Below are 25,198 nucleotides of genomic sequence, written 5' to 3'. Positions count from 1 at the left end.
TGATTTTCGCAAACTTAAACGGACTCTTTCCGTTTACTTATCTGCTTATATTACCGATTATTTATAGAAAACCGAAGGTGGGCATTAGCCCGGAGTCCGTCTGCTGAAAACCGCTAAACATACCTAACTGTGCCATAAATTTTAACGTCGTTTGCTAAATTGCGCCAACGCCATTTAGGGCCGGGGTGGACCTCTATAATAAGCACTTGACGCTCAGAATGCTCAGAAAGGAGATTGCCATCTATGATGGATGTCCTTTGACTGCTTTGTATTTATTTTCAGACCAAGCAAAGACTATGAATAAATGGACATTTCTAGGGCCAATAAATCAAAGTCCTTGCCACTTTACCAAAAGGATAATATCCGTGAAAATGCTGATTTAAAGACACAGCATTGGTCATTTTAGTGGTTTCAAAATTTTTGACGTTTCGAAATTTGATTAAAAAACATCAAATTTCGAATGAAACTTGTAAAAAAATGGAAAAACGCATACTGAAAACGAGTAAAAATTGCTCTTTCAACATTGGATTTGGTTTGAACCCTTGAAATTGGACACATAACAGTATAGTTTTTTAATTTTTTCAAGTCTGCAATCTATCATTTTTGCCATTAATAACGTAATATTACTGATGTACAGGGTGCTACTCCTCAGTACATCCTAAGTCGTCAGTACGTATCTCATAAGACGTTAAAATGTATTTATTAATAAGGGAGAAAAAAAATGTCAATCTCGCAAGATTTTAACTAAAAATGATGACGCTAAGAAAACATAAACGCTTTTGCCGAATTTCAATTTTTTTCTCGATATTTCGTAAACTAACTGAAATTTTGCACTGTTCTGAAATTTTAATTTATCTTCAAATTTAACAAACAAAAATGAAAAATACTTTTGGCAACATTCCGGAAATTATAAGATAGTGATAGTTATTTAGAACAGCCTGTGGATGAATATATCAGTGATATTCAAAGTTGCGTTGCATGACACATTAATCCATAGGCAGTTTCTCTAATCAATTAACCAAAGTTCTTGACAATGGCGAATGTCACGGATGCTGCTAGCTGAAGGATGGCGACTCAAAGAAAAAAAATTCATTCTTGCCATATTTTCGATTATAATCGACTAGTTTAAAGCTGATTATTTAATTACCATCGTTTAACGGTAAATAGCACTTTTGATTAATGTAACCTAATCTAGTAAGATTTCGGTGAAATGGCATTAGATGCATCATATTGTAATTTATTGGAAATTCCGTAAGTTCCTCCGCCATCAATCACTCAAACCGAGTAAATGGATTTCGCCAAGGAAAACGAGGTTGCATGGTGGTATTTTTCAGCGTTCCGCAGTACTGCCCGTTGAAAATGTATACGGCCAGCATGTACCGTAACTTGAGGCGTAAAAATATCGGCCACGATCTTCGCTGCTGGATCCTCCTAGCTCATCGTTCGCTGGACGTTTTAATAACCAATTTTCCGTACCCGTAATTAGTTCCTGTTCTGGGTTCCATAGGTTCTTCAAGCCCGCATGACATATTTCAACGTTATCGGACCACAACTGTACGAGCCTCAATTTATTATGAATTTTTTCGATTAATGCATCATCAAATAACGAAAATGATCGATGGATTAAATTGCCAAGTTTACCGAAGCCTCAAAGACCCATCATCTAAAATCCCGTGTCTCGATTTGTTACCCCAAATAAGGACTGTCTCGCCTATAGTCCGAATTGTCGAAAAATAATGAGTGCCCATTCAGAAGGGCGATATCTCAAAGCGTCTCAAGGGATTGCCCAGAGCTATTGAGTATCGGGAGCTTTCACACCTGGACAAAGATGGCAAATAAAATATGATGATGATAAAACGCGCGATCGAACGGTTATTCAGAAAGTGTGACTCTACTGGAGGTTATTTGACTGTTAATGCACTAAAGTATGGGAAATCGTCAAGTTCTGACAGGTGAAACAAGAACTTCCTAATACAAGAACAGTTCTTTGATGATGATTGATCAATGGAGTAGTGATTAGCGCTCAATCAGTTGTTTGAGCTAACATTCTATTGTGGCTCCAACTGGCGGTGGTATTTAATTTCGACTGCAAACTGGGTCTTCTATACTGATCTCCATCCACCATTTTGTCAAGAACTCCTCATACTTTATAATAAAATTAGCCAAGCTAGGATTTGACGCTTTATAACGAGACTTAAGCTGTACAGTCCGATGACTGACTTACAGGACGGTTCAAACGGTGTGTAACACTGTCGGTATCTCTGAAACTGTACCATGTTTATGATGTCAGTAGAATTAGACGAATGCTGTTCAATTTGACGATTAATTACGGTTTCAAAACGGTAAAGCCAAATTATAATTATTATTTGAAATATTGAGAATAAAATTGAAAGTGTTTTTTCTTTCTTTTTCGGAGCTTATTTCTAATGGAAATCACGCGCGATTGACATATTTATGTCAGAAAAACTTGAATTTCCGAGTTTAATAGGGTTAACTTCCTAAACGTGCGCATTCGCCATTTATTAAGAATTTTTTGGTGAATAAAATAGTGCTTAGTCAGTTGCAATAGCAATAATGAAACCTTCTGTGGTTCGTTGGTGGAAAATAAGGTAAAATTTGGTTTTTCACTACTAAAAAAGAAACTTCGATATCCGCCTTATTCCTCGTTAAAATTACAATGCAGTGCTGAGCAATGAAAATATGAAAACTTATTGCCGATATCGCAAAATTCCACGTATTCCATTATAAACCAGCTATAGATGTTTAAAAATCTTATTTTTTTATCTTTTTGTCCAGAAAGCGATATCTTCAAGGAAAACGATTAATTTTTAAAAGGAAATTACGAGATAACGAAAAGACAGATCTAATAAATCAAACTGACCTTTTCAATCTGGGGTCATTCCACATATTGGATAAAAGCTGATAAACGCCCCGGCATTATGTATTATAGTGCGACTGTTCTGATTTAACATTTCAAGCCATAAATATATATGCCGCTCCTTCGTTTTATTATTAGAGGTTTTCCCTCTGGGATGAGCACGAGGAGCGCAAAAAAGGAGACACGAGCGTCTTCCTAAAATTCAGAACGTATTCTGGCGATTACTGACGGGCGGTCATTAAGTACACGCAAACGACCCCGATGGGTCATTAGAAAAATATGAGATTTGGGTCTCGGAAACGGCATTTCTTACACCAAATTCCCCTACATTAATTTATCTTGAGTTACCCGATCTTATCACCGCGGTAGATCGTACTTGTTCAAAGGGCCTGATCTTGACAAACAGGCCAAACCTCCACGACAGTTCTAACCAACCCAGTGGCCTGTAATTTACCACCAGCTGTTTTGATTCCGATATCATTACTCCTACACCTCCGGCTGGTAATCCGACGGTTAGCGGACGCGTTTAGTTCTTGTCCGACTCCGCATTCAGCAGCTACATTACCATAGAGCATCCACCGCACTTTGTTCACTTGCCCTGCAATAATCTCTCAGTGGTTAAATCCCCCCTACCGAAAGGTTCCCAAGTGGTACTTAATGTATTAGTGATTAATCAGTGTTTCCGGCAGGTAAGCTCCAGTGACACGCAGTTTTCCGCAAACGTTTTTCCAAAATTGCACCGTTTTTTTTCCTTATTTTTTTATTATTGTTAAACTTGGAAAAGATAAAACGGCTATTATATGACGCTTGTTTTCGTCAATTATAGTGCTGTTATGAATATTATAATCTGCGATTACTAGTCGGTGGCGCTAATTTGTGCGTTAAGCGTTGGCCTGTTATAATCGCAGGAGGAAAGTTGAAATACACCGAAAAAAACGGATAACTCTCCGTGAGTAAAACTACTGACAGAAAATAATTATTATGCACGAGTTTGGTATGCCTTGTTTATTATCAGCAGGCGCCCGTAATTGGTCATAAATTACCATCATATTTCACACACGTGAGTAAAATTTATTTATATGTAATTGCGATGAAGAAACTCCTCTCATGTATAATTAATGGCATTTTATAACTCATTCAGGCGTGTTTGCACTTTAAAGAATTCGCTCGTAGATAAATAACCCTTTGCCCTGCTTGCCGATACTTCAAACATGGTCTAACGTATTAAGCAACTTCCATTTGAGCAGAAACGCTTGTGATTAATCACTCATGCATAATCAAACGAATCACCACGCAGCATAGTGCTGGCGTACACCTACTCATTTTACTCGTGGATAATCGCATGCTTTACTCTGTCTAATGTCTTATGATTTACTGGCCGTGGGTACTGAAAAATGAATTTTTACAAAGGAAACATAAAAATCATCCTTATCAGACGCGCATCGAGGCCTATAAACATTATGCTAATTTATTCCGAGTATGCGAACAGCAAAACCAAACCGTATGAATATTTAAACGATTTTCGAAATAATATCCGATTGTGTCGATAAAGGCACATTCTATTCAGTTTTTAGTTATTATTCGGAAAGTCTTTTGTTGGACAAAACAGGAATTTACATACTAGATCTGTATCACTGTCGACTGCATTAACAACGTTTCGTTAATTCGAATCGTCGTCCGATGATGTTGAGGCCCAATCTCAATTTGAGCAGAACTTCGCCGGATCAAATTTAAAATTCGAAATCGTGCTCAAGATATCCAAAAGCAGATAATCGACCGCATAAAACCGATGCTTATCGTCTTTTGTATAGAGATGTTTATAGGTAACGAACGTATAAATAAACTAGTCAGAGAGAGCTGAGAGCTTTCAGGCACATTGTCAGGTCGGCTTTCTTGGATTTTCTAATTTAGATTTTGATTGACCGGCGTGCGAAAACGATTAATCAAATTATACCAAGGAACTCAGACAAATTGCTCTTATTTTCAGAGCGAAATATCATGGTCCTGGTATTAAATGGAGTTTTGCAGGAAGATTGTCCTCCAGATAGCAGGGCTCTCTACTTGAATCATCCCGTGTACCGAGAAACGGCGGCGCAATTGTTGGTCGTACCCAATAAGGTTATTGGTCCCGTTGGATTACTTTACGTGCTGCAGAGAGAGCTGGCTGCTACAGTACCTCATGACAGTAAGACTTATTTATTTCCAAGTTAATGAATGATAATGTCTGTACTCCACTGCATCGGGATTGCATTCAGTGTAGCGCACCATGCAAAACTACATGCATGTCGCGTATCGGGCATGGGTGCAAAACTGAAGCATTTTTGTGCATTTGTAGGATCAAAATTAAAGGATCTTGAAGACAAACATTTGGCTCAAATCTGACTCTTGAAATTAAGGACGGAATTATTGAATTTTGGTAATTACGAGAGTCTGATCGGGGCATTTTTACAGAAATTTACAAGAAGGAGGTGTCCTTTAAACGGACACAGGAGATTCGCGTTAAAAATGTACGTGGCACATACAAAAAGCATTATTTTGATTAAGTTCTCTTCATTGTAAGTGTCTTTTCAGTGAATTTTCACGAAAAATCACGAGACGAGTGTCCTTCAAAATGGATAATGGATCTTCGCATTAAAACCGTGCGTGGCAAATGCCAAAAAGCATTATCTGAGCGAAGTTCGATTAAATTCTGTTCTCTTTAACGAGCGTCTTCAACGGATTTTTACAAAAAATTTCACAAATGAAGTGTCCTCAAAATGGACGCTGGACATTCGTATTAAAACTATATGTGGCAAAAACCGAAAGATTCTCTTGCTTCTAAGTCTTCTTGCTTGATTTGCAGAAAACGTCACCATCCTGGGCTCCGACGACGTCACCACCTGCCTAATCGTGGTAGTGAGACACTCCGGTAAGTTTTCACTGCAAATAAAACCTCTAAATTAATCAGCCCCTAATTAAAGGTTCCGGTGCTGTGGCTATGGCCCATTTAGACGGTTCCGGAATCGACGAAGCGGTCTGCACTATGATCCAGAGGGTTCAAGAACTGGCCCTGGGTTACCCTGAGGGGCGCATCGAACTGCAATTGGTTGGTGGTTTTACTGATGCTCACAGCTATTCTGAAGACATTTTCTTCTCCGTTATGAGTAAGGCAATCCGTATTTTCAAATTAAAGATGTACATTTTTTTTTTTCCAAAAGGTTCCTTCCACAAGCATCCAGTCGAGATCGACCTAACATTGGCTTGTTTAGGCGAACTCAACACTCACATGAGAGGGGGAATTCCCTGGCCCATAGTTTATGGAATCGGCATTAACACGAAAACTGGGGAGATATTCCCAGCCACTTTTCCCGACAAAGGGCCAGATCAGCCCCTACGGTTGGCTCGTCATTTGACGGGAATTCCTCAGGTAAAAGCAGCCTTTCTCTTCCGTATTGTGGACCACTGGTTTACATTTGGCCTTCTAAGGTTTTAGACATCTACGATTGCGCCCTTGGTCTCCTGAGAATCGGCCCTTTCAACTATGAACCTTTAAGAGGTGTTGATTTATGGTTGGAGCAGACCGATGAATTTATATTGCAGCAACTATCCACGTCTCCTGAAGTTCAGCCTCCACATTTTGTTATGCAGGTTCGTGCCTGAAGCCCAATAATGGATCAAATTTCTTGGGAACCGTATCTGGAAGATAATTTCCATGGAAACGTTGAAATGAGGGTTCCTTTGGAAGTTTTCTCCATGGATTTTTTTCAAAATTTGATCGATTTACTGTGATTTTAGATCCGAGCAGCTCTGAAGTACATCCAAGACAATCAGTTTCCGGCAATAACAGTTTTTCGAGATAACAGACCCCACTATTTTAGAAGGGACGAGCACACTGGCTTGTGGTGCCCTGTCCGATATTAAATATTGATCTGTACAGATAACTATTATTATGCTATTAAAGTTTATGGTTAGGACGCGGAGTTTTATTTCCTTAAGAAAAAAAGTAATGCTTGTTAATATAATAGAATGTATCTATTCGTTGAATAGTTTATTAGTTGAGAATTCGATTATGGTCTACATTGTCTACACTACAGAATAAATTAAAGATTCGAAAAGTGTACAAGTCAGTTCTGATCAATGAATGACAATGACAAATATCCTAAACATCTGATTGTCCAATTCTGACACAGGAACATATCTTTGTTTATTCCACATTAATTTTTTCCAAAATTTTTATTTTAATGATTTATAACTGAACCAGAGAAGCTGTGAGTCACCCCCCCATTAAAGATCAATTAAGGGATCGTTTGTGGTATTTGCTTAGTGATTTTGTCCATATTGTGACAACATGCCCACCCAACTAGTAGAAGAGAACAACAATGAAATTAGGGCAAAAATCGCCTACAGCGGCGAGATTTTAATAATTTACATAAATTGTACCATAACTTTAGATGAACTGTGTCACGAAATCCGGGAAATATGCAGATTTTCCCAAGATCAAATATTCACTATGAAATGGGTTGATGAAGAGGGTGACCCTTGCACCATTTCCACACAATTGGAGCTGGATGAAGCTATTAGATTATATGAAGTCAACAAAGACTCTGAACTGCCTATTCACGTCTTCCCAAGTGCACCTGCTCAACCAGGAATGCCATGCCACGGTGAGGATAGATCAATTTACCGGAGAGGTGCCCGGAGATGGAGAAAATTGTACCGAGTAAATGGGCACATATTCCAAGCCAAAAGATTCAATAGACGAGCCTTTTGTGCCTTGTGCAATGTGCGGATTTGGGGTCTCGGCCGGCAGGGCTTCAAGTGCATCCAGTGCAAGCTGCTTGTGCACAAAAAGTGTCATAAAGCTGTTAATATTCCCTGCACCCTTTATCATGGGCGAGATACTCTTGCCCGTGAGGGCAGTACTGCAGAAAGCAATGGTGATTTCCAAGGTGAAGTCCCTCAAACTGTGAGGAGTAATCAGGACTCAATACTAGAAAGAGAGTATGTGGAAGCACCACCAGATGTAACTGGAGAAGCTGTGCCTGTTGAAGATCCCAATAGACCTCTAGAGGAATTAGAGCCAGGCTCTCAAAGGCAGTACTCATTGAATGATTTTGAGCTGATTAGGGTTATAGGACGTGGCTCATATGCTAAAGTTTTGATGGTAGAACTGAAGAAAACTCGAAGAATTTATGCCATGAAGGTAATCAAAAAAGCCTTAGTCACAGATGATGAGGATATTGATTGGGTCCAAACAGAAAAACATGTGTTTGAAACAGCCTCAAATCACCCCTTCCTTGTGGGTCTCCATTCTTGCTTCCAAACTCCTTCAAGACTGTTCTTTGTAATAGAATTTGTTAGAGGTGGAGATTTGATGTTCCACATGCAAAGGCAAAGAAAGCTTCCAGAAGAACATGCCCGTTTCTACGCCGCAGAAATATCATTAGCCCTAAACTTTCTACATTGCAAAGGTATTATTTACAGAGATTTAAAGCTGGATAATGTGTTGCTTGATCATGAGGGTCACATCAAACTTACTGACTATGGAATGTGTAAAGAGGGTATTCGGCCTGGTGACACCACATCCACTTTTTGTGGAACACCAAATTATATTGCTCCAGAAATTTTAAGAGGGGAAGAATACGGTTTTTCAGTTGATTGGTGGGCTTTAGGAGTTCTTTTGTATGAAATGTTAGCTGGGAGATCTCCATTTGATATTGCAGGGGCGTCAGAGAATCCAGATCAGAATACTGAGGATTATTTGTTCCAGGTGATTTTGGAGAAAACTATTCGTATTCCAAGGTAAGTTAAGAAAAAGGATTTGTCTGTATCTATTTTACAACCATTTGTTACAGATCTTTAAGTGTTAAAGCTGCCAATGTTCTAAAAGGTTTCTTGAACAAAAATCCTGCAGACAGATTGGGATGTCACAGTACTGAATCCTTTATTGAAATTACAGGTAAGCAATGGAACTAGCATTAAACTTCTCCATATTAAACAATCCGAAGGGAGTAGTAAATATTTCATAATTTGTGAAAAATCGTCTAAACAATCCCATCTGTTTTCCTAATCAAAACTACCCCTTCAGGGCATCAATTTTTCAAAAGTATTGATTGGGATCTGCTGGAGCAAAAACAAGTTCCACCCCCCTACAAGCCCCGGCTCGATTCTGACAGAGATTTGGCCAATTTCCCTCCCGAATTCACTGATGAGCCAGTTCATTTGACACCAGACGATCCGCGGGTCATTGAGAAAATTGACCAATCAGAATTCGAGGGCTTCGAGTACGTGAATCCCCTTCTTATGTCTTTGGAGGATTGTGTCTGACACGAAAAACGATGTTTTTGTATCAGATGGCAATTTTCAACAGTGTAGCAGGTGCCTTATTGGAGTTTTTTGGCAGTTTTCTTTGTTTTCCTAAAATCATTTAGTTTAGTAAAACTACTGGTACTCATTCGTCGTGTCTTAAATAAGACTGTTTTCTATGACTGATTTATTTCCGTGCGACCATAATATACATTCCAATCAATTTGGGGCTAAACTATTCTCTAGAGAGCTTATCAAGAAGGTAAATACCATGGAAATTTTATAACAGAGTCTATAGAGATTACTACCTTAGTGGTAAGTTAGTCTTTCTCATAAAGTTACCGTGTATGGTATAACTTGCCCCTTATTAAAGTATTACTTTTCCAAGTATTGATTATCATTTGATAGTATTTTTTTTAGTTTTATATTCGCACTCGATAGTTAATAAATAAATGTTTTCCTTGCACCGATTTATTTTATGTTTTATATTGTTGCTTAAAACGCAATTCGTTTATATGTTCTTTGTATTATCTTCATTAAATTTTTTTCATTAAATTCACTGTTAAAAATCTAGTTGTAAAATTATTTATGTACAAGCATTTCAAATAAAAATAACATTTTATTAAGTTTTTTGTTGATTTATTAAAAATAACATACTACAAGGTTTGTCGAGTTTAAACATGTAATGATCTTGGTTATTTGAAGAGCGAGTTCAGGTTAAATTTGGGCAAATCAGCTACAAATCGTCTGCTATAAATTCCATTTTCTTGTTTAGACTTCTGCTTCTTTAATTTTTTCTACGTTCACAATAATTTGTGAAAGTGGTGAAGAAAACTATGTTTGATGACTAGTGAATGGAGATATGCTTTTTCATTCCCGCGATTCATATACCTATTCTTACCGTTTCAACTAATCTCTTCTGACTCGTCCGTCACATAGTTATTTCCTACGTCCAACTTTTACCAGCATTTGGCGTACTTTTTCCTTCTAAAAATTTTGATGTGATCTGCCATGAGAAAATTAAGATAAATGGAAATGGCTTTAAAGATACCTCTCCGGAAAAAAAACGTACTAATTTGCTTCTAAAAAGACTTTAATAAAATATGTACAAATCATAACAGCAAAATTTCCGTAGCTTTGCATAGGCAAAACTTGCTAAACCCTAACAAAAATTAAACAAATATTCAACTAAAAGGATTTGGGAAACTCGTCTGTTTTCCCTTCCATCGTAAAAAATTATATATCACTATTGTAGCTTAGACACTAGCCGTACAGCAAGAATTGCAAAAATACAACTGTACTCCATACAAACTACATATTTGTGGTTTGAGAATATCATAATAAGATTAGTATATCCGACTAATTTACTAAAACGAAATGTTTATAATAATAATAATAATAATAATAGCTTTGTTCGTTTAATTCCCTACCGCGAAAAAAGCTATAATATGTATGTACCGAGATGATTCGCGTCAAAAAATATTTGGTCTTTGTTATGAAAAAGGTATGAAAATACATTAGACATTTCTAATTTATTATTATCACTACAATAATTCTACATTCTTACAACCGTTCGGTGCATTTGCTTATTATGTCAATATCGCGTGGACTATTTGTCATATCTTCAAGCTCGATTTATTAACATAACGTCACTAGATTATATTGAAATATCAATAAATACCATCAATAAAGTAGAAAAATCATCGAGCTTCGTATTCTGATTGACGTTGTCAAAGCCTAAAGGTTAAAATAAAAAAATACTGTAACAGTAGTGATTTATGATTAGAATAATGTGCACTCCTTTGTCTGAATATTATAATATATTAGAATTAGATGAATATATTATATTATAGAATTTAGTTGTTTCCACATTGTGTTTGTACATTGCTCCGTGCACACTTGGGTTTTCAACGATATTAGCATGATATTTCGGTTATTTGAACACACCTTTTCTGGAAAAACGCACGCAAGAATTGGCGATACGGGTACCCTCTTTAAAGACAGAAATTTGAGGTCATTTTGCTTGTAGGTCTTTCGGACATCTCTACACAGAGCATCATAATCACGTGCTATTTCAAAAATGACCGATTTGCTAACTTCAATTAATTAAATCAGACGCATGTACAGTTGTTTTTCACGCAACTTTTTGGTAGACGTCCATTGTCAATTATTTCAATCTCCATTTCTACCAGTTACATTATTTTTAAATTCCTCCAATTTCTCTGCTATTTCAGACGCGAAGAGGTCTGTTTTCAACATAAACTTATTGGCCTTGAATCTAATAATCTAATGACGTTCATTTCAACTAAGAACGAAATTCTTGAAAACTATTCACGAGGAAACAAATCTGCTTTGGTTAAAGAGAGAGAGAGAAACGTTAAATTCCTAACTACGAGACCAAAGAGGTAACACCCTGTATAACACCCTATCTAAAGTACGAAGCACGACTATGCTATAAATTCCGTAGGTCATCATATTCTCGTTCAAGGAAAAATTGTCACATTAAGAAATAGTATAAAGAGGGAAACACCGCATTATTAATTTAAGCTAATGATAATTTAACCTTAGAAATACGTATAACACCAGAAACATCAACCTGTATAGGGCATTCCATGAAATTGTCAAATGAACTCTTCAAATGGCTGATGGAACAGTCGGTCCTGATACAAGTATAGCCCTTTGACTGTAAAATCTTCTACAGGCTATTTTGAATCATTCTAATATTGTATCTCTTTGACACAAACCTTACAATGGTTTTCTTCAAATAAGTAAATCACGAAAATTAAACAAAAATAAAATAAACTGGATTTCATTTAATCAATTTTATGTCAAAATCTTCGTACCGTAAATAGCAGCTCAATCTTGTCTTTTTAGCAATCCACACCCTTTGTTTACGCTCCGAAATAACAAGAAAAAGAAGCGTTTAACCAAAAAAATTAATTACAAATTAAAATGCTTAGCCGCCGATTTTTATCGTTGCTCTTTGGCCGTCAATTTGTCAATAAGTTCCTGTAAAGGGGCAAGTTCTCGTCGTTCTATGAGACTGAACTCTTGCACAAAATAAATGAAGTGTTTAAAGGAAGTGTTCAGATGGGCTTCCTCACCCAACTGAACCACTTCGCTGAAATGTTGGTGGTAGATGTGCGCGTAGACCCGGAAGAGTCGTTTCAAGATCGTTTTCGCTATCGATTGGAAGTTTTTGGGGAAAGGCACACCTAAAAACACTCGCCATGTCAACATCGAAACAAAGATAGGGAAAAATAGAATGTGGGAAGGATAAAAAAATGGAATCCGGACAAGAAGTTGTGAGACAATGCAAGCTGGAATAGGAGATTGGTTTAGGTGAATCATAATATATAGTTATAGTAAACAAATATTGAACACAGTATAAAAACAAATATAAAATGGCAGTAATGTCACTGCTAGGTAGTCATTTTTAAATATCACTTTGACAGTTTAAGATCTACCACTCACCAATCTTTGAAGGAAACAGAGCCTCGTCGTCTAATTGGTCCTGGACCCACGTCATTAAATAATCAATATATTTGGGTGCAGAACATTTAATTGGTTTCTTGACTGTATGCCCATCTGCCCAGTGGTACTCGTATTTTGGTCCTGCCGACATTATGGGACAACTATCTTCAGTACAAAACTCAGTTATTGTGCCATATAACATGTTAATTTGATTGAAAAAATCGACGGCTGAAAGGAAAACGGAAGAAGAAACTGTAATCAAAATGGTGGTAAAGGATAAAACAAATCACCAAAAAAAAGATAAATTTTCTTCATACCTTGTAACTCACAATATGCTATTTTTGGTGAAAAACCCAGCTTTAAAAACAGTACATTTTTCAAATACCAAGCAAAAACAAATATCAACTTACTGTTAACTGCAACCCATTCATTAAGATCCTCTCCCTCTGGCAACATAACTGCAAGCCTCAGGTTGCCAGATCCCAAAGTGGCTGCTGCATGCTTCATTAGTTCATATTGGTGAGTTCCCTCTGGAATGTTCTTCTTTGGCTTGAAAGTTTTTGACGAACGACTCCCACTGTAAAAAAAGAATTTATCTTGTAAGAACCATTTATTCACTTGTGGAGACCTGCATTGATATGATGTTCATATATCTCTTGAGAAATCTGAGAGTGTACAGGGGGAGGTAATAAATACTTTATCAAGGCTATACTTTCCATGGAAACCAATGGTGAACCTGTACTCCCCATCAACAAGCAAAGTAGAAACTTTAACTTCAATAATGTTGTCTTTATACTGTTTCCTAAACAAGTGACATTAATAGGTTTTTTGTTAATTATTTTTCTGAAACGAAATTTTTAGAGTATGTTTATCATCTAAAACAGTATTGTCTACTATCATGGCCAAATTAATACGACTTCCAGTTTAACCAAAATTGACCCTAACTTGCGAAGTCGAAATTGGATACTCTGCATATTTTCTATTTTTGTATTCTAGACATGATTTTGCATACAATAAGAGCAAAAATTAATATACATATACTTTAATTAATAATAATAAATAGTAATAAAAAAACTTTTCAATATAATAAGCTTTGAAGAATGGCTAGAATTTAATTATTGAAAAATATACAGGGTATTCAATCTAAAATTCGTAAGTTGTCGTGATTTTTGACTAAATCAGTGGTCACATCAAGTTTTAAATTGTAAACATAGCCAAAAAACTTCCTTTGCCACTTGTTAAGCACACCTGGTATAAAATTTGTAGGGATGTAACTTTGTGTTTAGTTCATACATAGAGCTTTTTTACTATGAGGAATAGCAAAGAAGAGGGCCAAAAGTACTTGTCTTGTTGGGCTACAAATGATTGAATTTGGCTTGGAACTTAGTTGGACTCTTGCCAGAGATAGATAAAACCAATAATAAAGTAAAAATTTGAACCTGGACAAGTCGTCATTGTCCTCATCACTCATGATGGTTCTGTTACACTCTGTAAGTTTATATGATAACAAGAAAGGTTGAACTCGGCACCTTCTATGTAACTTAAATTCGTTTCACTCCACTTAACACACTTTCTTCAGAACAGCAATAATCAATAGGGAATCTTGGAGATTCCACTCAAATCAATTGCATAAAGTATGGACTTATTTTGGGCTATATGATAATGAGAAGGCGCACTAAAAATAGTCAGTTTTTCTGACTGATTTTTCCACTTTTTCACGGGCATTTAATGTGACTCATACTTACAAGAGAAAGCTCATGATTTCGTAGTTTTATTGGCCGATGGCGAAGCACTTTTACCACTTCCCAGGATTCAGTTAAAGCTGAATTTTCCAAGACTTTCAGGAAAATTAGCCTCTCACTGCAAAATATCCCGATTTTCTTTGGAAAATCAATGATCAATGACCTTATACTCAGATGTTCGAATGTTTTGGTGTAAAACGGGCGAAAAATAACTCTTCCGTGACATCACAAGGAAATCATCACGTCCTATTAGTTGTCTTCGCAGTACTCATAAAACAGACAGTAATAGATATATATTACGTACGCCGAACCTCAACCTTTGGGAGAAATAAATATTCTTGTAATTGTTCGGGAAGGTACAATAGGTACTCTTTCTTAGTTCCTCACATGTTAGGTGCCAAGATAGAATTCTTATGAATATTTTCAGACACTTTCCAAACAATTGCGACAAAAAGAGAAAAATATTTCAAATGTTTATTCACTATCAACAAAATGAATTTTACATTCTCTACTGCAGACTCAGAGCTGTGAGAGTAAGTTGTGTGACAAAACCCCCTATTCTAACAAGTTTAACAAAATGACAAGTAGGAAGATGTGAGGTTCTGTATGTTTTGTTTTGTTTACTTTCAGCCTTGTGTTTAAAAATGATCTAATTTACATTAAAAACACACGATTTTAATTATTTGTTTCATTATTTAGTAATAATCCCCTAAAACAAATCTTTTTATCAAAATGTTAAAATGCTCACAAACAGGATTCTACGACCTGAACGTGCCAGAATCTTGCTTTGGCAGCCCTTATCGAGACCTTACAATTGAAACTCTTGTAAATTTAGGTAACCCCCTTAATTTTAGGAAAATAATTTCCTAAGACTCGGTTTAAGGTTTTAGAACCATAGCCGTAAACCAAGATGTGGACGTAGATGCACACTCAGCCACTGAATCAAAGAAAAAAAAGAAGAAAGGGGAACCTCGTGAGGTTGTTGAGGCTGTGCCAACCCCTTTTAGTCTTGATGAATTGAGAAACCTAGCCAAAAATGTTACTTTTTTAAATAGAATCACATTAATATTTTCAAGGCAGGATAGTTTGCAAAGGTTTTTAAAATGTAGCAATTTTAAAAAGTATGATTTAGTTGCTGTTATTCCAACTACAATGCAAGCTCTAGCTTTCATTTGTAGTAATTTAGAGGCGGATATTTTGAGCTATGATCCGCAAAATAAACTGAATTTAAAGTTAAACAGAAAGTAAGCCATGTCAGATTGTTTTAAAGGTATTTTATAAAAACTTTATTATTTTAGAATGTACTCCCAATTAATTGAAAAAGGATTCCACTTTGAGTTGACCTACGCTCCTGCCATACAAAACTCCTCTAAAAGAAGAAATTTAATAAATCTATCACATCTGTATCATACATATGGGAAATCTCGTAACATAATTTTTTCAAGTGGGGCTATAAGCCCCAATTTCATCCGAGGGCCTTATGATATTATTAGCTTGGGTTTTTTATTTGGATTAAGTGAATTGCAATCGAAAAACTCAGTATTACATTGTCCAAGGTGTGGTTAAGTAGTGGAACTTGGAAGGATGGTAAAATTAAATTTATTTCTTCTAGGAAAGTAACTTTGAACGCCCTGGGTCGGCGACACGGAAAAGCTCTGATGATAGTAGAGAATATTATAACGATGGATATTAATGATACAATTATAGTGGAGTCAGACGAGGAGGAAGATATGGATACAGGTGAACCTGTGCAGAAGAAGCCGAAGCAATGATTTTGTTTTATATGTCGTTGTTTGAAATAAAATTTTTGATTTTTAATCATTTTACCAGAAAACTAATTTGTTAGTGTATATAAATGGCAACGGCGAGCATCGCTTTTGTCACAACTTCAGTTCAATTTTGGCTGAAATGTGCAAGACGTGATCGGGTGGAAGAACTACATGGTTGCTACCATTAATAAATAGAAGTATTATTTAATTTAGATATTGGGCAGACCTAACAGTAGGAGTTCACTTTCATTTTAATAAAGTCATTTGCCCTTGTAATAGTTAAAATTCGAAATTTAATTGCGAAAATTAAATGAGAATTGGTTGAAATTGCTGTAGTTTTCGATACATTTTGCAATTTACAAATATGTACTACGCCCACAGATTTTGATATTTTTGTAAATACACAAACTTCTAATCTATGCGTCTATTTATTTCGACTTTGAACTTAATTTAGACGCCTTTGCCGATAGCCTTCAGGTTCCCGTTCAGAATCTTGCAGATCCTTAAGGCTTCCATGTTACACTCTTAGAAAAGCGACATGAAATTCATTGTTTTTTTTTCTATAGTACCCTAAAGGGCTTATATGAAGTACTATCGCTATCAAACCAATTGGATCACAACTTTGATATTTTTGCATGGTTGGTAATAACTTATGGTCTAATTATTAAATGGTGTAGTCGAGTATCGTTATGTAAAACTCTTAAGTAAGGTATAACTTCGTTCCAACAAAAATTATCTAGAGCGTGTTAAATGTGGATCAAGTTCAACCTGTCAGAGAGAGAGTAATGATTTTCAAGTCCAACTTTTAAGATAGTTCGTTACAAGCAGTCCTGGAGCCTCTTTACCGTGTCAGTGGGTTATATACAGCAAACATTATTAATCTTTTTTGAAGGTAAGAATCCCATCTAATTTATTGCATTTTAAGAATACAACACAATTAAAAAAGTCCAATTCAGTAAGCCAAAAATAATACTTAAAGTAAATTACATAATAAAACAGACAAATTACCATTGGACCTAACGGTTCAAGGTCAGTGGTGGGTCCGCGTCCGGTATAAGATCGAAAGTAGGTACAAAACACCCAAACCAACATTTCAGCAGATGGTGAAAATCGACGTGATCCAAACCAGACATGTATATAGGAAATAACTGGTTAAATGTACGTGTAAATCTACGATAGGTGTCTGTTACTGCCAATAAGATAATTTGTGATGATGATGATGGATTTGTTTAAACGAAATAAATTGGTGATAGTGGCCCAAAACGCGACATTCTTACTTATTGTGCTAAATTATAGTGAGCCATAAAACCATAATGATCGGTCAAAGACTTTGATATTATAGTGCATCGACTTACTGCCTTCAAAAATAATGGCTTTTTTAAGGTATTTTTGGTGTTTCAGTGGGTTAGTGCTGATCGCAAGTGTGCTGATCTTAACAGGTCTAAAGCATTGGAATTTATATACCCTGCAAGATATACCTTTCGAATGGGTTATCCAATGGGCCCCCCTTTCAAACGGTAAACTCTATATATAATTTTCTCGTAATTTAATCATATTAATAGTCTAATTTATAATAATAGCCGAAGCACAAATAAATAAAATTCAGTTTGTGGTTGCTATTGTGAGTATGACGATTGATGCATGGCATAGGTCGGTCTGATAAGGTTCTTATCAATTGATATACATTATCTTTGCTGGAGCGGTGTCAATGAATGAATACCAAGATTGCGAAGTACATTATTATGACCCGAACGTCGAGTTTGGGTTTCTAAGCGTGCAGCGCTGAAGAACGTGAGAAGAGGAGACGTGAGGGTCATAAGTATTTCGCAACTATTCCACTACTAGACTTAAGTAGGCCTAAACTAAGCGAATAGTAAATCTGAAGTAGAAAAGGCCAACGCGTCTTGAAGCATAACATCAACGGTGACGTTCCATTTGATGTTTATTGTCATCAATGACGAATCCAGGGGCGTCAGTGTCGAATCGTATTCATGACGTAGCCATTAGGGCGTATCAAAAACTGTCAGATTGCTTTGTTTGACACAATGTGTTAAATGTTCTTGATTAATACTTTAAAATCATTACGTTAACGATAATTAATTTCTTTAACAATGAGTAACTTTCATGCTAATTAATTACTTTGATACTTATTTGATTTGTCATTAATTAATTACTTTAATAATAAATTGCTTTCCTAATAATTTAAGGGTCAGAGTAAAAAAATATTTTGCGAGTTCGCTGCTTCGACATGCAAATTTTTTCTTCTAGAAAGTATTTTTAAGAGCTTACAATCATTTCTCATTTTAATCGCTTTATTATGACATTGTGAGATAAAGCCTTATTATATTAACACTTGTAGCATAAATTTGCCGAGTCATTATCGGCGCCTATTAATTAATGATTCTGGAACTTTAGATTAAAAAAAAAACATTAATTCTGATGACGATCAATCTTGTTTAATTAGCAATAAAAGCGATTGAAGATATGTAAGTGTAAATAATACATATTTTTACCATTCGCATATGTAATATATAATACTCCCAATTTCTGTAATTATGAGTTATTATGCGATCCATTTTGTCTGCCCATTATGAACATAAGTGGGTGGCTTACTATTTCTCGGAAAGACATTTGTTGTGGTCAAGTATTATTGTTTTTGTTGTATAAGAGAGTTTTTTTGAACTTAGTGATGCAATAGAATAATTCATAACCCGCATGATGAGCATTTTCTCAAGAATAGATAACATACAATGCCCATCATTTGCAGTGTCTTGAAACGTAACAGGCATCTCAATGCAATCTATAGACGTGGTTTGTGTAATCTAGATCTACTAAAGGCGCTTTCAAAGGCGAAGTCAACGTCTTAACTTCCTCTGTGATAGAGTTACTTAAGGTTTTTTTTAGCAGTGTACGCAGTCCTGTAATTAATGAATAAGTAGATCTAATCAAACTTTTCTCTCTCTTAATGTACAATATCGTTTACTATATAAAGATAGCGGGTTTTACTAGGAGGTAACTCTCCGTCTAGCTTCAGTCTTGACACTATATCGTTTAAGGTCAGTGGGTCGTGACAGTGTAAAAATTCGATTTCAAGGTAACTTTTCATTTTAATCGCTCATTGCAGAGCAACAAAATTGAGCTATATGAGCGATTTTAATCTTTTAAGCACTTATATCTCATAAGTACTGGCCTGTTAAGGTCGTAATCTCGATTTTTTTTCCCCAGCAACCGCGCAGAAAGAAATCAAAATGCCCAGCTTAGAACAAGAAGTCCCGTTCAAAAAAGCCACTTTTGGCATGGGATGTTTTTGGGCCAACGACGCCCTTTTTGGGGCTCAAAGAGGCGTTTTGCGCACCAGAGTGGGATACGCCGGAGGCACCACACCAAATCCAGTTTACAAAGACATGTAAGTAAAATTGTAATTCAGTTTAAGACACAGAGAAGCACATTAAAAACAAAAATTCAGCCTCTTGTGGAACCTTTTCTATAGCTGATCGTTTGGGTAGTTTACACAAGTTACTTTGAATGAAACAGTTGTTTTGTATACTTTCTGAGCCTCTTAGCACTGGATCGAGTCATTAATTTTTCCATTAGTGGCGCTTGAGGCAAAGGCCACCCTTGGTCACCGATTATTAACATTAATATTTAATTTAAAAGGTGAACGCTGTTTCAGCGCTAATAATAATAATTAGTGGGGGATTTTAAATTATTTTATGAAAACATTTTGAAGGAGAAATATGTTCCTATACCTAAGTATGATTTTTTAGCGAATCGGGTACCTCCGAATCCGGTGCTACATCCACTGACCCCTTACCTGGTACCAGTGACGCGAACCCGAGGTAGTTTCCAATTTTCTCTTTCTCTATTCTTATTGCCCTACTCGTCTTTCCTTATGGCACGGCAAAGGAAAGTTTCAGAGATAATTAATATACACTTTAAAGCTCAGACCATAATTTAGTTAATTACAACAGGCCACATAAAAGTGCCACTAAACAACAATAATTTAGGCACTCGTAAAACTTTTATAACTCAATTATTAGGTAGTTTAAAATTATTATTATTATTAGGCGGGAAAGTCATTTCTAAGACTAATTCCTTTGGGATTAAGAGATTTGTATAAAACTATGAAAAGGATCCGAGCGAGACGATTTATGTGATGTCGCAACGTGACCCATTTAACATGAATTTCAGAGATTTTAACTATAAATATATTGCTGTATTAAGTCGTACGATTAGCATTGAGAAGATGGGCATTAAACCATTATAAATCTAATTTTGAATCCTTTGAAAACGACCTCTTTATGTAGTAGGTAATAAAAGTAAATCAGACCTAGGAGTGCTTATCAATGGTGAATAGAGGCATTATGGTATCTTCTACACATAACTCTTTATTATTCATTTCCCATTCAAGGGGCGATCACACTGAAGTAATCGAAATAGACTATGACCCAGAAATTATTTCCTACCGCGAGCTGCTGAAACTCTTCTGGGACAACCATGAGTACGGAGTTACCACTGTCATTAAGAGACAAGTAAATCTACCCCCATATTAAACTGATATGATATCTTAGGGAAAAATCTGCTTGCAGTATATGTCTCTGATACTCTACCACGAAGAGGAACAAAGGCACATTGCTGAACTGGACATAATAGTCGAAGCCGGAAAGAGAAATGAAAAGTTGATTACTGAAATCGCCCCTGCAGGGCCATTTTATCCAGCGGAGGAGTAGGTCTTGAGGGTTAATTTAGCAAATAAATTTTATAAAATTCTTCCAGCTACCACCAGAAATACCGGTTGCAAAAGCACGGGTGGATAGTGGAGGAATTGAATCTTACTCCAGAACAGCTACAAACTTCAACTGCTGCGGCTAAACTGAATGGGTATGTTGCAGGAGTGGGTAGCCGCGAAGATCTGGAGAGAGACCTGAAGATGCTTGGCATTCCCGAAAAGATTGCAAGCTTTGTGAGAATCCAATACTCCGAAAACGAGGGCGGAAATTTGTACTGTTAATCGTGTCATCGGTTGGTTGATAAGTCATATTCGCTATAATTGGTTAAGATTATGTAAACCCTCGTTCTAAACGTACCGTTCCGCGCCTATAAAAACTCGTGAATTAAAGGGGTTCACGAGGTAGGTATATGGCGTTGAGCGTAGGTGCTCCATACAGGTTCCCTTCAAACTACTTTATTCAAATGAATATACCAATTATAGATTGTAATTTTATATTTTTTTGTGACTATAATATCTGTATGGAGGAGCTAAGTATATGAACCAATTTAGAATAAAATGGATGAGGGAGAATAAACCAAGATTATAACTTATAAAAGCTTTTTTTAATAACATTAATAGGGAAGCTCCTTTGTAACGTCTGATATGCAATTCAGCAAGGAAGCTACTTGAAGATGTTTTTGAATGAATTTACCTTTACATACCAATATGTATATATCCTTGGCAAGAGTTTCTGGCCTCAGGTAACATAGTCAAGCGGCGCTATCACTTTTTATGCGGCCTTCGCTGTGGACCTGGACCAGCCTTTTCGGGAAAATTGTCCCTTTTTTACTTTTAATACTGCTCCTGCTTCCATTTTTCTATAGGCTGAGCGGTGTTTGTCCAGTTTAGTCCTAAAGGTTCGGTCGTTGATGAAGAATCCGGCGAGTTTGACTAGCGACGTTGGAATTCTCACGTCATTTATTTTCACCAGTAGTCCATTGTACCACATCCTATCAAATGTCTTGACCACGTCCGGCAGAATTGCTCCTGCGGTTGGGTTTCAGTTGACGGTGTCTGAATTATATTCTCAACGCCTGAAGAGTTGTTGAATATTGTTTCCTAAATCCAAATTGTTCTTGAGGAACGGTGTTGAGGCCTTTCTCGTATTCTTTGAGTCATTTCAGGATGACTTTCTCCAAGATCTTTTTCATGTTTGGATGGAGGTTGATTGGTCTGTAATTCTGTGGGGAAAAGTCATTTTTCCCTCACTTGGGATACAGGATGATATCAGCTTTTTTCCAATTTGCCGGGAAATGCTGCAGCCTCAAGATTGCATTTGAGACCTTAACGCTTTTGATTTCCTCCAGCGTTGTGTTGGACAATTTTCTGCGGCGTCCCCTTTCGTTTCGTTCTCCTGAAACTGTCTTTTCAGACAATCTTCATCAATCAAAATTTCAGGCAAAGGCCCTTGCTTTGTTCTCGAGCATATATACAACTTCTTGCCTTATGGAGAGGCAAGGAATCGGTTTTCTCTTCATTTTTATTTCCTTGTATGTTTTTTACATGTTTCTGTCCTGTGGGAAATGAATTTACTTTTAGAAAATATAGTCGCAATAGTTCAATTCGCTCTAAAGAACTTAAATTTTATACTCTTTTGGTACTGACTTTGCCAACTGTCATGACTCTGACGTTTGGCACTAGTGCTGCAATATCGCCATCTGTCAACTGTAACTAGAATCTTCACCCTGAAGTTAATTTGTTATTGCTTATTTCATTCAAATCTTTTAACAACAATTAAAAGAACGTTAATTAGCAAGAGTATAAATATTCTTAGCGTAATTAACTAATGAGTGATAAACAACAATACATAAAATCAAAATAAGTGATTTGCGTTCACTTAGTTCACGAATTTTCAAACTTTACAGTTTTTGCTTTTGGTGCTTTTTGATAGTGTAGTGACAAATTTTGGAGAATTCCAGTCTTTGATTCTTCAGTTTACTGTTTGGAAGTAAGTAATAAATATTTTGGTTTATTATGCACTTAAACAAATATTCAGTGATATACATATACTTAATAACTGCATCTGTGGTAAATCAGTTATAAAAAAGGGCTTATATGAATTTCTGAGTGCCCCAAAGGTCTAAGGTAAAATATCTTAGAGCCTTCAAGATACGATAAATTGAATTCAGAAACATTTGATAAAAGCATTGTAGGTTGCAACCCAGATCTTAACCTATAATGCATTCAAAGGCTTTTTAAGGAAATTTTGTTTGCAAAATACTGTGAAGGGCCAAATTATTGAGGTCCTGTTAACTTTAATATCAAGCTATCTTTTTCCAATTTTCTATATAATATAACATAACATAACATAATATTTATTAATCCAATAGATATTTACTATTTTTTAATTTTTATTTGGTTCATACAGTAAAATCTTGTTTCAGTAATTTGAGCAATGAAATATTACTGGTTCAACAAAATATGCTGCGTGCCTGGTTGTGGCAACACATCCACTGAGGGTGGAGGCTGTTCAAAGGAATATTTTGATTTTCCAGCTGAGCCACAGGCACGGGCAAAATGGCTGAGTGCAGTACGCACTCATGACAGGGAAGATTTGAAAGTTTGTGAAGACCATTTCAAGGTAAGTGGTGTTACAATCTCTTTGATTTTTCCTCACTAGAATGTATTTAACTATGAAAGTTAGAGTATTAAGGCTATGGTATTTGTAAAATAAAGTAGCATTTGGTTAATTGAAATTATCTAATTTTTTTCTTCTTTTTGGAACATTCTGATGAGCTTAGAGGTAAGTACCCAACACAATAATAGGTCATAATCATTCCTTATAATTCAAACTAATTAGTTACATTATAATTATCTGTTAGTTATGGTCTGATGAATTTTAGGGAGAAGATATTTTCAAAGATAAGACCAATAGGAAAAAATTAAGGTTGAATTCAGTTCCTTCAGCCAAATTACCCTCACATGTGTGTGTCACCTGTTTTGGTTCATCAGCATCTTTGAATGATTGTTCTGGCTTATCAGTGAGTGCCAAATTTTTCTGATCAGATCTTGATTTCTCAAGTTAATATACAACATCTATTCCAATCAATTCTTTTTAGTCAAAAAGTTGTGACTGCAATAATGCATCCAAAACCACACAGCTTACCCAACCAGTCTTACCATTAACTGTCAAGAAGTGAGTGATTTTAATTACCTTTTATCAAATTACAATAATTTCTTTTTTATTTTAAGAAGTCGCATACGATGGTCCCTAGAGGAAAAGAAAATTTTATTTAAAGCTGTGAAAGATCATGGTGAGGCTAAATTCGCCAACAGTCAAGTTCGAATCAATTGGGCCAGTGTTGTGAATCACTGCAGGTCAGTTTGGTATTTTGGTTTGATTTTCTTTATTATGTTTTTTTGATATTAGAGCAAACAGATGTTTTGGCAATGAAAAGGAACTCAGAACTGTGTGGCAAAACATGAGAGTGAATGCCTCTAAGGTGTGCAAAAACCAAATATTCGGGTCGAAATTGGATCGCAAAGTATCTAGGTTTCTTTACGGAAAACCGCCGACACGATCCAGAAATTCCACTGAGGATTCTAGTTCCACTGGCGAGTGAGTAATCCAGTGTATGGTCACATAAAATTTCTGTAAAATGCATTTTGGAGGAGTGCAAATAACAAGGAAAGAAAACACTCGAAAGGTGACTCCAGTGATGACGAATTTGAGGAATCTGGAGAGGGGGTAATGATGCATTACTTTCGCGCTGAAGAAGGGGAGGAGGAGAAAGGCGATGAAGTAATAATAAAAGAAAATGATCTATATAACAATAACAATAAAAATGATGATCAAAAGACTGACTTTAACGAAATCAAAACCAATGAAGCATGTAATAATAATAATGCTATGGAAATCTCTACGGATGAGGGGGGTGAAGACAGCGATGAGTATTACTCGATTACAGACGTGGAAGAGAAATTTAACATTAAAATTCGGCCACATCCTGAAGAAGTAAGTTTGAAGAGCAACAAATAAACCTGTAGTGCTGAGGCAAAATTAACAGCATATTGTAGTATGTTTATTATTTTAGGTAATATCGCTGCTTTCTTCTGATGATGAAGAATAATAGGTGGCGTTGATCTTCCTGTTATTGATCAAAAATGCATATATATGTAACTGTGTTTAGTTGTTATTTCAGTTAAAGCTTCTGAAAAGTTACTGGTTAAGTTTTGACTTTATGACCCTATTGCACAGGTTAAAGCTATTCTCAACTTAAGTTGAGCATAGCTTAAGCCTTTTTTTACTTTCAAAAGTTTTGCAAGTTCGATTTTTATG

The 25,198-nt window shown here is 36.0% G+C and overlaps 6 protein-coding genes across 11 annotated transcripts; 5 read left to right on the top strand and 1 right to left on the bottom strand.

Annotated features, from left to right (window-relative positions):
• Positions 1 to 4,507: 4,507 nt before the first annotated feature.
• Ntan1 (N-terminal amidohydrolase 1) lies at positions 4,508 to 6,831 on the top strand. The gene is made up of 7 exons (XM_066395183.1): positions 4,508 to 4,701; positions 4,866 to 5,063; positions 5,721 to 5,786; positions 5,839 to 6,021; positions 6,076 to 6,284; positions 6,344 to 6,505; positions 6,653 to 6,831. The coding sequence occupies exons 1-7, from the start codon at positions 4,668 to 4,670 to the stop codon at positions 6,776 to 6,778; spliced, it is 978 nt and encodes a 325-aa protein (XP_066251280.1). The 5' UTR covers positions 4,508 to 4,667; the 3' UTR covers positions 6,779 to 6,831.
• A 212-nt stretch (positions 6,832 to 7,043) lies between these two features.
• LOC136412172 (atypical protein kinase C-like) lies at positions 7,044 to 9,789 on the top strand. Its single transcript, XM_066395135.1, has 3 exons — positions 7,044 to 8,659; positions 8,713 to 8,816; positions 8,946 to 9,789. The coding sequence occupies exons 1-3, from the start codon at positions 7,206 to 7,208 to the stop codon at positions 9,182 to 9,184; spliced, it is 1,797 nt and encodes a 598-aa protein (XP_066251232.1). The 5' UTR covers positions 7,044 to 7,205; the 3' UTR covers positions 9,185 to 9,789.
• A 449-nt stretch (positions 9,790 to 10,238) lies between these two features.
• Positions 10,239 to 14,628, bottom strand: mats (MOB kinase activator-like 1). 2 transcript variants are annotated; one of them, XM_066394960.1, is made up of 4 exons: positions 14,383 to 14,628; positions 13,048 to 13,214; positions 12,638 to 12,865; positions 10,239 to 12,378 (listed from the first exon to the last, which is right to left on the bottom strand). In XM_066394960.1, exons 1-4 carry the CDS (start codon positions 14,394 to 14,396, stop codon positions 12,134 to 12,136), a joined length of 654 nt encoding a protein of 217 aa, XP_066251057.1. In that variant the 5' UTR covers positions 14,397 to 14,628; the 3' UTR covers positions 10,239 to 12,133. The 2 variants fall into 2 exon arrangements, with proteins under 2 accessions (XP_066251057.1, XP_066251056.1); XM_066394959.1 differs by lacking the exon at positions 14,383 to 14,628 and adding an exon at positions 14,077 to 14,361.
• Positions 14,629 to 15,035: 407 nt separating this feature from the next.
• Rpp30 (ribonuclease P protein subunit Rpp30) lies at positions 15,036 to 16,197 on the top strand. Of its 2 annotated transcripts, XM_066394872.1 has the most exons (5): positions 15,036 to 15,214; positions 15,263 to 15,500; positions 15,558 to 15,623; positions 15,678 to 15,935; positions 15,992 to 16,197. In XM_066394872.1, exons 1-5 carry the CDS (start codon positions 15,112 to 15,114, stop codon positions 16,149 to 16,151), a joined length of 825 nt encoding a protein of 274 aa, XP_066250969.1. In that variant the 5' UTR covers positions 15,036 to 15,111; the 3' UTR covers positions 16,152 to 16,197. The 2 variants fall into 2 exon arrangements, with proteins under 2 accessions (XP_066250969.1, XP_066250968.1); XM_066394871.1 differs by having other exon boundaries at positions 15,045 to 15,214; positions 15,263 to 15,623.
• A 684-nt stretch (positions 16,198 to 16,881) lies between these two features.
• MsrA (methionine sulphoxide reductase A) lies at positions 16,882 to 21,475 on the top strand. Of its 4 annotated transcripts, none has more exons than XM_066395022.1 (6): positions 16,882 to 17,040; positions 19,374 to 19,554; positions 19,916 to 19,987; positions 20,560 to 20,680; positions 20,738 to 20,874; positions 20,925 to 21,475. In XM_066395022.1, exons 2-6 carry the CDS (start codon positions 19,397 to 19,399, stop codon positions 21,157 to 21,159), a joined length of 723 nt encoding a protein of 240 aa, XP_066251119.1. In that variant the 5' UTR covers positions 16,882 to 17,040; positions 19,374 to 19,396; the 3' UTR covers positions 21,160 to 21,475. The 4 variants fall into 4 exon arrangements, with proteins under 4 accessions (XP_066251119.1, XP_066251117.1, XP_066251118.1 ...); XM_066395020.1 differs by lacking the exon at positions 16,882 to 17,040 and adding an exon at positions 17,195 to 17,665; XM_066395023.1 differs by lacking the exon at positions 16,882 to 17,040 and adding an exon at positions 19,037 to 19,242.
• A 1,174-nt stretch (positions 21,476 to 22,649) lies between these two features.
• Positions 22,650 to 25,190, top strand: LOC136412182 (uncharacterized). Its single transcript, XM_066395154.1, has 8 exons — positions 22,650 to 22,867; positions 23,304 to 23,500; positions 23,763 to 23,900; positions 23,979 to 24,055; positions 24,112 to 24,237; positions 24,290 to 24,478; positions 24,532 to 24,874; positions 24,954 to 25,190. The coding sequence occupies exons 2-8, from the start codon at positions 23,315 to 23,317 to the stop codon at positions 24,987 to 24,989; spliced, it is 1,095 nt and encodes a 364-aa protein (XP_066251251.1). The 5' UTR covers positions 22,650 to 22,867; positions 23,304 to 23,314; the 3' UTR covers positions 24,990 to 25,190.
• Positions 25,191 to 25,198: the final 8 nt, after the last annotated feature.

The sequence above is a fragment of the Euwallacea similis genome, chromosome 11, assembly GCF_039881205.1.
Source record: "Euwallacea similis isolate ESF13 chromosome 11, ESF131.1, whole genome shotgun sequence".
NCBI lineage: Eukaryota > Metazoa > Arthropoda > Insecta > Coleoptera > Curculionidae > Euwallacea > Euwallacea similis.
Note: the sequence above shows the minus strand (reverse complement) of the source record. Positions and strands in the feature narration are given on the sequence as shown.